Raw genomic sequence first — 13,800 nt, 5'->3', positions numbered from 1 at the left:
GACTAGGGTCTCCAGCAGCTTGAAGGCAGAAGGTGGATTGAGATTTAGGGGCACAGAGCTGGGAAGGGCCATCAGGATCATTGGATCCAGTCACGCCACGGGGCTACTTGGAGATTCAGTGCCCTCCACTGTGCACAGATCAGTGTGACTTACTAGGAGCCTGAAGTACAATATAATGGCTCAGCCATCCATCGCAGGACAGGGGTACGCAGCTCATCAGTCTGCAAGAGAGCCTGCTCATGTGGCAGGGAGCAGGGCAGGCAGGCACATTTGGGATGATGCAGCTGGCTCAGCCAGCCAAGCTACAGAGGGGCAGGAGTGCCTTTTGCAGGAGAGAAAAGCGGAGGTAGAGATAAGTCTCTGTTGTCTCTATGGCAACTGCCAGGGAGCTGCACCACACTCGCTGGGGGAGAAGGGAAGAAAGGGAGAGGGGAGAATAAAACCCAGAAAGCATAGCCAAGAAAATGCTTAGCAGGGACAAATCCACAAAGAGAAAAACAGAGCTGGGAGAGGAGCAGTGCAGGCCACTGCTGCTGAAGGGGGAAAGCAAAAGGGTCACAGTAACGTCCAAGGAGGAGGCTCTTAAGCTCCCAACACCAGGGCAGCTCCGCCAGCCTCCCCATCTGCATCCTGTGGCACATGGACTGCTGCAGCCAGGCACTGCTCTCTGGCAGGCCAGCAGAAGTTCTCCATCATTTTCTAGGAGACATCAAAAAACATGAGAGACTCAAATGACTGCACAAAGGTCATTAAGCCTGAGATGCCAGCAGTGCTGCAGTGCATGCATAATTTAAGGTCTGAAATAGTCATTTTACTCAAGCCACAGATTAATATTAAGCTCAGATAAAGATGCCAAATGGGTGGTGAATAACTTATATTAATTGAAATCCATCTGAAAGAATGTAAAATAAATATTGAAAAACAGCAGGCCCAGGATCATGCCAAAGCTGTACAACTTGTTTCATGTTTGCATCAGAGTACAATGAAAAGGCAGTTTTGATTCAAAGTAGCCACATTTGTTCAGCTCTCCCTCATCCAGGAAGGCTTCATTCTGTACAATCTGGAAGTCAAGGTGAAAGACTCACCCCTTGCTTCCCACACAGTCACAGCATGAGAAGTTACTCCCCCCAAAATGGAAAGTTACTGTGCTTGCTCCAGGCCTCCAGGAGACTCCTGTCCCTACTTATCTCCCCTCTGTTAGTCAGCAGTCATTGGGATGCCCTAATGGTTTGAGAGAAAGAATGGAAGACAATTCCTAGGGACTTCTCTTTACATAGACAGAAAGAGCTCATTTTAAAACCTTACCTGTGTACGTGATATGGGCTCTCAAGCTTGCCCAAGTTTCAGTTATAGCAACAGAGTGGTTTGCACCACTGAACTCTGTGATTCAGAAAACACGAGTGCAAAAGCCTTGCCAAGCAGAGGAATTAATAGCACAGCCCCTGCCAAGCCAGGAGGGCATTCACTTAACACAGAAAATCTCTCAGCTGCTCATGCAAACAGAGGACAGGCTGCCAGCTCAGCAGCGGGTCAGACACTTAGTCCAGGCTGAACAACACACAAAACCTAGAAACTCCAGGCTGAACAACATGCTTCCCCACAAAACCTAGAGTGAGGCTTCGCAGGCTGAGGTGTACCTATACTACCCACAACCTCCCTCCAAGATGAAGGCAAGAAAACCTTTTCCCTGGAGGCAATGGGAAGCAGCCACGTTACCTGACATAGGCATGGAAGATATTGCCCTCACCTTGGTGCCAGAGGAGATGGAAAGGTTGAGGTAGTCACATCCCTTGACGTGACCATAGGCTGGCTTGGATCCCCAGGCTGTGTCCTTGCTGCTGCAACCTCCTCAGCGGTTGCCTTTCTGTGAGGGCGAGATGCTGCATTTCAATGAGGGCCAGGGCCTCCTCAGCTCCTCCAGAGGACAGGAGCAGGGAGGATGGTGGGTGGTGAACCCTCAGAGAGCCCCAACCAGCACCTCTGTGCTCCTCTCTTCCTTTGGCAAGACAAGAGCAATAAAAGCATGGTACCACACTGACTGCTGGGGAATAACTATGCAATAATCTGCTGCAGCTTGCATTGCCATCCAATTTATCAACATACCAGCTAATTTACCAGCAGGAGATTGGCATCACCTGTGCCCCAGGGATGAGCTGTGAAAGGAGCTACTGCCATATGGCTCAGCCAAAGCACAAGGGGTTATAGTGACAAAACATGGCCTCACAGACCGTGGTTTCTTTGCCTCAGAAGTTTTTGGTTAACCGCCCTGTTCTCTCACCTTTCTGCCAGTTTTCAATCACTGAGCAGCAGCCATGCATTACCCCGCTGGGAGCTGCCCCGTATCTGTCCATGGGTAGTTCTCCAGCTCAGCACTTGTCAAACAAGAAATTTAACCTCCATTAACTAAAAGTCTAATTTAAGGAAAATTTGTTAAACTGCATCAAATGCTGTTGGGGATACCCAGATTAATAATTACTTTAGCCTTAATTAGGCTGATCTTAATTAACTTTCAAATGTATGCTCTGTGGAGAGGACACTCTTGTCTCAGTAAAGCAAAGTTAGCTGGGGATAGCTTTATCTACACTGAAGCAAGCCTCTTTTCCATGATATGAGTGTCCACATGGCATCAGGCTTTGGCTCACCTCCTTCCCCCAGGAAGGGAAACACAGTCGTGAAGGTACCACTCTGCAGTATCCCCACAAGTTCACAGCATAGGCTCCCTTAAATGTTGGAAGCAGTTCAGGTGCTGGAAATAGCTCTAAATCCCTTTCACATGGCAGGTGAAACCCCTGAACTCTTGTATAACCTTTATTTTTTTTTTGTTCTACAAGAAGATTCATTGACCTGAAAGAAGGATTACTAACTGAAAGACATTAGATTTAGGCTACCAGGTAGAAAGCCTTGCTAATCTTGGCTAATCTTATGGCTGCTTAAACTCTGCTTTAAAAAATTTCTGTTCAATCAGTTACTAAACAACCTACATTCGAAGGGCAGACTGATGTCATTAATTACCTTTATCCCTCATCATATCTCTCTCATCAGTCTTAAAGAAAAGCTTAACCCCCTACTTAAAAATTTTCCTTTCACTTAGTGGTTCATGGAAGATGGGGAGTTGTGGCCTGCACGGGGAAGGCAAGGGCTGCATTGCATTCCCAGGAGAAGTTTGGTTCCCTGCTCTGCCACAGACTTCAGGTTCCTGTTAGCTGATCCCCTGCCCTTTCTGTCTGCATGTCCCTCATGTGCCCAGTGAGGGCATGCTACCTTGCCTGATGGACTTGGGAAGCAGAAATATTGCAGGGTGCAATAGCATTAAAATAATGACAGTCCCAGCCCTAGGAGTCCACAACTCCCATCGGAGCCCTTCCAGGAAAAGAGGACAAACCTCTCCACTCCTTGACATATGCATTACAAAAAAAATGGTGATTTCATGGCCTATTTCCCTGCCATCTGGCACAAACCAACCACTCAGCAGGGATCTCACAGGATTGAGGTGCCTTCTCCAAGTGGAAGCCATTCACTTGCCAAAATATATAGCATGAGACCAGAGGGTGCACAACTTCCTCCCCACCACCCTGTGTCCATGCACTGTCCCGCAGCGCTGAGCAGGGCACATGCCAGGCTCCACTGCCCCACTCTACCCATGCACAAGGGCTGACCCTCCACCACAGCGGGAGGCAGTCATGGCTGTGCTTCGCACTGAGTCTCTCTGGCAGAAATAACCACACGGGCAATGGCACTAAATCCTTGTCTGATATCTCAGCCGTTCTGGATGCCGTTAGAGGCAATTTTCTGTCCAGCCGCCCGTTTTAATGGGATGTGCAGTTAAACAGATTCATCCTTTCAGCTTCACTCTGCAGAGCCTTCACTCTCCAGCCGCCACCACTCCCATCCCAGGGAATTACAGTGCTCTCTGTGTTTCTCTCTTGCAGGCAGGCATGTTGCTCAGAGAAGTAGCTCTTGCCAAGAAAAGGGTATAATCTAGAAAGCCACCTGCTCAGTGTTCATTCTTTGAACTCCCTACAATCAATTTGCCTTTCCCAGGAGAAGGTGCAACTGTTTTCATTGCAAGAGGAAATAGAAGATTCATGATGTGCTATAAATGTACAGCCAGTCCCAAGGAAAAGGTTCATTTGCCTCACTGAGGGGGCTGAAACCTGTTATGTAGGAGAAGCAGAGACACCCTAGGATCCTCGATGCTGACCTTCCAAATTTCATGACACTGTCCTTCATTCTCTTGAAGTTTATCTTCATGTTCCCATCAGTCCAGGTTGCAATGTTAGCACCACATCAAACAAGATATGGCACTTTACTTTCCCGACAGGTCTCCATTTCCTCCCTGTGGCTTTGCTCCTGCCAGAAACACTGCTCTGTTGCGATGGGGGTGTCTGGTGTTTGCTAGAGGGGATTCTCTTGGCTGGTTACCTCGTGGTGGTGCCACAGTCCATCTCAGACCCCAATCTCTAAAGGAGTGAGTACAAGGTCTGTGGAGCTGAAAATCACCTTTTCTCCTTGTCCTAGTTTTTGCAGATGTGAGGGTTCAAACCATTTAGTACCACAAAACATTTTTCAGCAAGCAATAACAGCAGCATCTGCCCCTATGTCTTTACAGGATAACCTGAATCCCCACAACCCCACCATCATCTTTCTTGGATTTTCTTGGTCAAAGAACGCAAAAAATGACCAAAGAGATACATCACTTGGCCTTATACAAGTGTACACCTTGTGACAAGCTGTCACAGCTAGCTATCTTTTATGCAGATAAAGGCTCGATATCTCTTCAAGGGTTTCTACTACAAATACTTGCAGGAAACAGCATGAAGCAGACACTGTTAGGATAAAACCAAATTCTCTCCTAAAGTGCACAGCTAAAACAGGTGGGACAAATTGCTGCCTAAAAATTACCTATTTCAGCACTGAGAGTTTAGCTGCCCAGGAAAATCTGCCTTGCCTGAGATGGCTGGCAGCCCTGTGTGCAGAGTTGCTGCTACAGGCAATGACCAGCACCACTGTCCCCAGGAGCCCATGGTCTCCTCAGGGTGAGACATTGCTAATTGTGCAGCTTCTCCAAGCAGGAGCCCTCGGCCCCCTTTCAGGGAGCTGCCAGTGGCTGGAAGGTACCATGCAGGGATGCACCGAGCCTCTTGCAGCACCAAGCCTCTCCAGAATACGGCTCAGAGCACCATCTGTGTCCTGCTTCCCTTCTAGGAAAAGGCAGGTCTAACTGCTACCTGCTGCCTTGGGTACTAGGAACACATGAGCTGTTTTTTCTTGCTGGATAGCTGGGATCCAGAGGCCCAATATGCTACCCAATAAAAATTCCTCACCAGGCCTAAGGCTCTTTCCCATGCACATCATTACTAAATACTGTTTAGTCGATTTTTACATCCAATTTGAATAAATAATAGGAGGAATCAAAACTGGTGCCATTTTGTCTTCATTAACACTGTTGTCTGACTCCACATAGGAGACTTTCATCTGTCCTTAATTTGATGCCTGGTAGAAACATTTTGCCTGTGGACATTTGTGTTCATTTGATGTTAATTGTGACCTTTAAGCATTAACAAAAAAAATCCCCTGGCAACAGCCTCTGTGCACGAAGAGAGTGTGACAGACCCAGTGTCAGTTTTCACATAACACATCTCAAGACCTGGGAGAGAGAGACAATTCCAACTGAATCATGGCTGCAGGTTTATTGCAATCACCTTGAATATCAAGAAAATATCAAGTTAGAATCAATTAAAAAAAATAATTCTCCTCTGTGGAACTGACACACCCCAGCATGAGCAGAAGCATCGCACTCAGTAGTACCATTCAATGGCATTAATACTCTGCGCTCACTGTAGCTCTTCTAACAGACCCCATGATGGGAGAACACCACTGAAATAAAAGTCACAGTGTTTTAAAAGCACCCAGTGGCAAGGGCCAAGCAAGCCACAACAAGAAATGCAAGTGTCAAGTGGCAAAGCATTCAGATGCAAGTTTATGTGTGGTTTTCTGTATCTCAGCAAAGAGGTCAACTGTGCCAACAGATGGTGCCCAGCTCACTGACAAACAGCCCGAGGCAATTCCTCTATCCCAGTACACTGGCTGACAAGTAGAACAGCACAGACGAGATACAAAGGCTCCTCCTGGAGGGCTCTCCCAGGCCAGCCCTGCAACACTGCCCCAGGGGCTGAGCTCTGCAGACGGCCTCGGCACAGGATAAAGCTTTCCTTCGCAAAATGGTCGATATGGTATGGGTCTGGAAGACCAGAGAGAAGCAGAGCACGGCAATGCTGGAAGTTTTCACTGCTCCTGACCCACAGATAGACCTGGGTTTGCTGATCCCCCCAGCCTGCTGGATTGCAGGCGGTCACTCGCACACATCCTGCCTCTGCTCAGACCCTAAATACCACAGCAAGCTTTCCAGAAACACAGGTTCAGCTTCTGCTTGCTGTAAAGGACACGTGCCACACAGCAAGTCCTACCCAGCCTCATAATTTGCAAACCTGATGCAGTCTCATGGAGTTGGTGTTTTGGGTTTAGTCTGATGTCAGTTCTTCAACTCTGCACTCAATTGCTTCCAAAATGTTTTGGGTGATCTGACAAGGGATACCCTACCATGTCTGTCATCAGCTGCCTGTTGCTGTACACCTCTAGACTGTTTTCCTGGCCAATCATCAAATACCTCAGAATAACTCTCCACCCTCTGACTCAGGAGTTGGGACAAGGTACCGCCTGGCAAGGCAGCAAGAACCAGGAGGCTGGGATGGGCCTCAGCAGGAATCAACGGACCAGTTTGTGTGGGTGTCTGGCTACTTACAGACTGGCAAAACATAGTCACAGCACTAGCAGGTGAAATCACAGTTTGGCTTTGGTGGGAGCTGAGCCCATTCACACTGCTGTTGGTCTGAGCCTCCTAAAACCAGCCTCATTGGGTGGTCTCTGAGTGAACCGCTCCAAAGCAAGCTTCTGCCAGCCCAGGGCAGCCCCGCACATGCCAGAGAAGGCTTCCTGTGGCCCTGGGCTGGATGCCCACCGGTCCTACACAAAAGCATTGCACAAATAATCTCCTTTTCACTGTTTGGACTCCATAAAACCTAGAGACGACCAAAGGGCACAAAGGAAAGGAGCAAACTAGATGTCCTCTGGTGCTGAGGGAGAGCCAGTGGCATGGCTTAGCTGTAGCTGTGCTGCTCTGGCTTTGGAAACACCCTGTGCAGGAAGGCTGCTGCAGACCAGCAGAGCATGGCTGAGTCGGGGCCCATGAATCCCAAAGGTAAAGGCAGGAAGGACAGTACATCAACATCAGCAAGCAATGGACTTGCCAATATCAATACGGTCTTCAATACTCTGTTTCTGCCTCTCCAACACACTCTATTTCTTCATTTTTCACTTTGGGAGAACCCAGCTATGAAATGCAGCAATGACCAATACTTTGGCCTATTTGTTTAGCACAGGAGGGAGCAGCAGCACCACTCGCCCTCTCCCCTGCGCACAGCATGCTAATGCTGCAACTGCAAAGCTGCAAAACTCCTGCTGCGCTTTGCTGCCAGTACCCTTCTCCATCCATCAGCATCGTAAATAATCATAGCAGCTCCTGCTGTCTGACTCATAATTTGTATCTTGTTTCTAATTGTATTATGTGTAGCTGGTCCACCAGATCCTATCTGAGGAAGCATACAAATAATTTATCTGTATTCCTCCATTCTCCCCATATGTACTTCCAGACAAGCCATATTAATACTGGTCTTTGTCTATTTCTAATCTCATCTCCATCTCATATACCTAGTATCTTATTTAGCTGCATTTTCAGCTGCCATCTGAAATTAATACGTCACCTGGCATATTCAATCTCTTCCCATATTCTAAACTCTTGATTACATACACTTCAGAGACTAAGGATGAACTATAGGCATTCAATCAGGTTGACTTTGAGGACTAATACTTTTGGGTCAAAAAAGATCATCAGTTTTGTCTTACAAAAAGTAACACCTGATACGTTACAGAAGGCAGAAATATCTACAATATTCTTGGTGGTACATTGTATCACTGAAGCACAGCAATTTTGTGATTTTGCATGCCAGAGTCAAATGAGGTGATTTAATGAGATGTCACTCAAAACTGATTGATACCTGCAGCCAGAAACCATGTTGAACAGCACTCCTACCCGCTGGGCCACAGTGACAAGCTGCTTGCATCCAGTGTCATCAGTGCCGCAGCCCCAGCCACCGTGAAGCTCCAGGAGGGCTCCGACAGTGGGAATGCCACTAGGTCCTGGGGGCCGTGGCCAGGGACTCTCCCATTCCCTGAGGGTTTCTCCCACGGCCACCCTACAGCCACACTAATCCATGGGTCAGGGATGGGACCAATCACCATGGCCACTGTGGTCCCAGCCCTCGCTGAGGTCTGTGCAAACTTCTGTTGGTGAAAACCAACCCCACCAGTTACCAACCTGCTCCCTGCCCAAACAGCCCTTCACCACCATGGCAGGGAGGGTGACAGCTCCTCCTGAGGGCTCTCAGCCAGCACTCACACCCACGCAGACCTCCACAACCCAGCATCCCTCCCCACACACAACATGCCGACACGCCACCTCTTCTCCGTGCTCACTTTTGGCCTCAAGTGTCACATTTGCTTCCCAACTCTACTATATTCATATCTTAATAAATGAAGGAGTCTCTGCTGTGCAGTTTAACAGGGAAAATACTTCTAACACCACCAGTAACTCAAACTTGCCTTTGCAATCATTCATTTTTCCTCCAGTTTCCAGAGTAGGGTGGTGTGGACTGTGCACAGCAAACAGCTGTCAAACATAACACTGCCTCCTGCTCATGCAGTGTCTGCTGAGATTTTGATTTCTGCACATTTTCGTGAAACTACTCCATGAATATTTTCTGCAAAACCAATTTATTCATAAACTGTTTCAAATAATCAGAGAGAGTGGAAAATCCTCATTTAAAACATGACCTGTTTGATTGGGGGCATGTTCACACAGTACTTTCTGTTGCAGAGGAACAGCTGGTGGGACAGAGTCTGCATCACATTCCTGGCTCAGTCACGCACATCTCGGTTACTGAACTTGTGTATTCCTCAACATTATTTTAACAAGGAAACTTTTTTTTTCAGGGACCTGCTGTGGAAAGCAAATGCAAGACTGCTCAGCCTGAGTCTGTGCAAAGGCAACCCAAAGGGACCATGCCAGAATAGTCTCAAACAGTGCTTGTGCCTCAGATCTGGGAAATGCATCCTAGCAGTACTCTCCAGCTGCCTGGGGAAACATACTGCCTTGTGCTTGGTGTGGCAACGTGGAGAAATTTTACAGGTACGATATTATGGAAACCTTTGGATTTTCATGCCTGCCCAGGGAGGTGAGAGGGGCTGACAAGGAAGGGCGTTTGGGTGCCTGGTGTTTGCTCTGTTGTCAAGTGCACATTCACTGTGCCCAAATGTTTTCATCCTTCACAATCACCTTTCCCCTGCTAAGCACTGCACTTTCCAAGAAGTAAATCTCAGGTTTATTGAACGTGTACATCATCTACTGCTGTTGCGATATGAGCTGGGGCCACCACGCTCAGTCCCAAAGCAAGTAGTGGAGGCCAGATGAGATTGCTCCTGTAACCCCCTCACCTTTTTCCTTTTTTTGAGGCTTCCCAAGTTAGTCTTCTGCACAAGGCTGCTGTCTATTGCTACAGGAGTGGGATGGAGGCCAAGGAGGCTACGACCTAATATTTTAGTCTGAACAGATAGATGGAAGAGATGGATTATTATACAGGAAAGCACTCTCTGTGCATGCAATTATCTGATAACTATCTATTTTGGGAGATGAATCTCAAAAGGAGGAACATGCATAATTCTCACCTTGTTTGCACTGGGAAGCTCCATTATCCCTTTAAAAATGGAATAAAATGCATGAAAAATGATACAGAAAGCAGCAGAACAGCATGGTGTTTTAACTCATGCTGAGCTCAGGAGAGAGAGGGGGAAGGGGTCAGTCCTGCTGGTCATGCCAGCATGTGAGATTTGGTAAAAACCATTCCTGCTGATTTAAGACTAATCAGGTCTGTGAACAGCTGGACTAATTCAGCCTCTTCCCGTGCCTCGTGGCTAGATTCCTTCATGTACATAAGAAGCAAAATGCAAGTGAAACCTCTGCATCCACCTTTCTCTTGTGGGTCCCAGTGCCTAACACACAGGCGGAGGTCAGGCTGCAGCCTCATGTTCCAGGGAAGGTGCTGCTGGGGCCTCTCGGAGCCACTCGCCCCATCTTTGCTTGGGAAATCTGCAGCAACTTAACACCTTTGAGGTGGTTGCCCCTCTGCCATGCTTGACCAATGATACTGGGTCTGAACTAGTATGGCAAGTTTTATTGAAATGGTATTTAAGGTATCTGAGTTGCAATAATACGGTTCCTATTAAAGCAGGACCTTCTGTCAAGCAATTTACCCAATCTAACCCACCTTTATCCAAGTCTCACTGGTTACCTTCTGTGTTAAATCACTTTAAAAACATGGGTCAAAGTTGTTTCATAGCTTTACTCTCTCAGTAATGTGCAACATGAACATAATAGTGTTATTAAGAAGTCAAAAATAACTTAACACAATAGCTATATAAGATTCTCCAATGGTCAAACTTTCAGCAATTACTTTTTGTTAAGTTCAGAAAATTAGCATATTTGTTAATAAAATTAATTTAAAAAGTAGCTTTTCAAAATAAAAGCAATGCTTTAAATAAATATAGTCTTTTTTATAACCATAAAACAGTCCTGTTAAAGGTTAACACAAATACTACACTCAAGCACAGTACTTAAACAATTGAAATGAATGTTGTGAGCATACATGAGCTAGACACTGGGAGGAACGAGGATGCATTGCTTCATGACATTCTCCATCTCCTTTCTACAGCAGCACAAAGAGGCATCCAATTCTCGGAACTACCCTAAGCATATGACATGCGTCAGGACATTGGTAACTGCTGCACAAAAACACTGGTACCCTGTTTTTACCCCAAGCTATTTCTCTACACTACATCTGTAGCAGTTCTGCATCCTTGCTTCAAATTTCTAGCACAACATGACTCTTAACCACGACAACGTAAGGCCAAATGCTGCTTGCTCCATCCAACTGACTTTGACATCTGAGCAGAAGGCAGCAAGCAAGATCTGATCTCCTGCAGTAAAGCTCAGTTTGTAAAATCTGTAAAACCCTCCTTCCAATACTGGCACCACTGGGTGTTTCAGAACAGCCTGAAGCTCACCTTCAGAGTTCATGATCACCAAAGGATATTCACAGCTTTCCTTGTAACTATGGGGCTGACTAGCTATGTTCATTACTACACGAGTTAATGCCTATCAGCAAAGACTGTAGCTGTCCTGTACATCTACAAGGTAGCAATGATTTACTGGAATGAAATAAATCAGCTAGTTCTTATGTTAGTATGTGCTATCTGGGTATATCCTGAAGAGCAGTTTGCTAAAATTCAGTGAAATATACACCTCAAATCTAACCATAATCTATCCAGCAACTCTGACCATTTAATATCTCATTTACTTGAATTGTTCATTAAAAATCACATTCAGGATCTGCAGCAAACCACTGTTTTTTCCCCTCACAAAAACAGCTGTCGGTGACATTTGTTGTTGTATTTTGTTTGCTTGTTTAAACAACATAACAGTAATGTAACCTGTAAGTTAAATGATAAAAGCTGGAGAGTAAAATAAAGCACAAAACTGATACAAGTATTCTCTATTTGTTTTGATCTTCAGAATGAACAGGCCTATTCAAAGATGACAAAGGAACAAATTAGCAAATGGCTAATGTAATGCATGAAAAGGCATCTATAGCATTTGCATGTGCACGCACACATACATGCACTTGCATACAGACAGCTTGGCTTCATTAGAAATCTCACTACCAGAGTTTAACTTAGATAAATTAACTGCATTAAAATACTGACATTGTGAGGATTTTAATACTATCAACACCCTGTAGAGGGCATTCCTGTGTGAATTTTTAAATGCTTTAAAAAAATAGTTTAGAGTTATTGAAATCTGTGACAAATGTGACAGCTCTGCCTCCCCTCACAGTCTCCCGTTCTCATCTCCGGTATCCTTCTCCTGTATTGCCTCCAGGCACCGTTTTGACTTGGCGTCCGCGTGCCCACTTCCAGTTTTGCTCAGTCCACACGACAGGCATGCCAGCTGGATCTGCTTCATGTTCTCCAGGGCTTCGTTCTTGGCATTCTTCAGGAGATCTCCTTGGCCCTGAGGATGCACAAACAGACACGCAGGAGAGAGTCAGGGATCGCACACATCGCTCAGGACCAAAAGCAGTAATACTGCTCTTGTGTCTCTGCCATATTGTTTGGTGCCATGGAACAGGATCCAGGTCCTGTCTCAAATCCCCTCTGCCCCCTGTGAACGCCAGCCCCCGGGGAAGGGACCAAAGCCCCTTCTGCAGCCTGTTACCCAGCTCAGCAGGCAGGGTGAGCGAGACAGACACCAGACTACCCCCACTGCCAGGTCACCCCTTGGGAGGTAATTTGGGCCTGCCCTTAAGGAGCCCGCGGGGGAAGGCATTTCCTCTTCCACAGTCAACAGTGCGGATCTGCCAGGGACAGGGCAGCGATGGCACATGGTACCCCTCTCCCCATGCCACTGCTCCGTCCTTGTGCCCTGGCATCAGATCCCACATGGCAATGGCTGCCCTGGCTGCATATCGCCAGCCAGAGGTCCCCTACGAGCTGTGAGACCCCTGGTTACTCACCCCTCCTTGCACCCAGACTTGCTACCCAGCCTTGTGCCTCCCTTTAGCAGAGGCAGGCCAAGCTGCATGCCTGTATGAAACACAACATCCTGTAGCACTACAGTGAATCCATCTGAACCGTTTTGTTTGGGACCTTTGAGCAGGCAAATGCGAATGAGAGACTTCATGAGCAAAGGCCTGCTTCTGTATCTTCTTGGAGCGTGTAAAGGTGAGGTGACTAACAGGGTGTCAATCCAATTTGTAACTATCAGGAAAAATATGTTACATGAAATTTGTATTAAGGAGTTGGTGTTCAGAAATGCCAAAATGAATATTTATGCAATATTGATATCTCAAGTGCTGCAAAGCAACAAGATCCTGGTGCTAAAGGATACAAATAAATAAAAGCCTGGAGATGCATCTGGTTATTAAAATTCAGTATCACTAAGAACTTCGGCAGCTCTTCTCCTAATGTCACCTGAAGTACAGCTTAAAGTATACCACCCGCTGCAGTTGGTTATACGCATATTCAGATGGAATACCTCCACTGACTGAAATGTCACATTTGCATCCCTGCAACCTAACCTGACCTCCTGTGAACCACAGATGCCTCACAGGGTCTCAGAGGAGACAACAGATACTACAGCAGGACCTGGGGGTACACTGGAGGGGCAAATGATCACCGACCTTCCTTCAGTTTTCAAAACAAACCAGATGTGTCAGAGGAGTCACAGTGCGACACCTTGCAGCAGTGGGAGCATCTCTGCTCTCCCTTTCCCCAGAGCTAAGAGGAAGGATTCATCCCACACTGATGAGCACAGTCCCCTTTTCGCCAGCGCCTGGCACTAGACTTGCACCGCCTGAGCTCCTGTAAACAATGAAGAAACAATGGTGGCTTGAAAGTTCCGCTGCACTGGTAAACACCACGTGGGACATCACGTCAGCCAGGGATGGCAGCCCGCGCCCGAGAATGTGATTGCCTCATCTCCTGGTGACATGAATTTGTCCCTACTGAAGAATGCAAATTGCTACCCAGATGCTGGGAATCCAACTCAATGTAAGAATAACAAAAAGCACT

At 46.8% G+C, this 13,800-nt stretch overlaps 1 protein-coding gene across 3 annotated transcripts in view; it reads right to left on the bottom strand.

Moving 5' to 3' along the window:
* Window positions 1–10,499: 10,499 nt before the first annotated feature.
* PLCL1 (phospholipase C like 1 (inactive)) overlaps window positions 10,500–13,800 on the bottom strand; it is a 207,092-nt gene continuing 203,791 nt past the window's right edge. For all 3 annotated transcript variants that reach the window (XM_075756255.1, XM_075756258.1, XM_075756256.1), the window contains one exon: window positions 10,500–12,241. In XM_075756255.1, coding sequence (XP_075612370.1) covers window positions 12,059–12,241 — 183 coding nt within the window. In that variant the 3' untranslated portion in view covers window positions 10,500–12,058. The remainder of the gene's footprint in view (window positions 12,242–13,800) is intronic.

This window comes from Balearica regulorum, chromosome 6, assembly GCF_011004875.1.
Source record: "Balearica regulorum gibbericeps isolate bBalReg1 chromosome 6, bBalReg1.pri, whole genome shotgun sequence".
Taxonomy (NCBI): domain Eukaryota; kingdom Metazoa; phylum Chordata; class Aves; order Gruiformes; family Gruidae; genus Balearica; species Balearica regulorum.
Note: the sequence above shows the minus strand (reverse complement) of the source record. Positions and strands in the feature narration are given on the sequence as shown.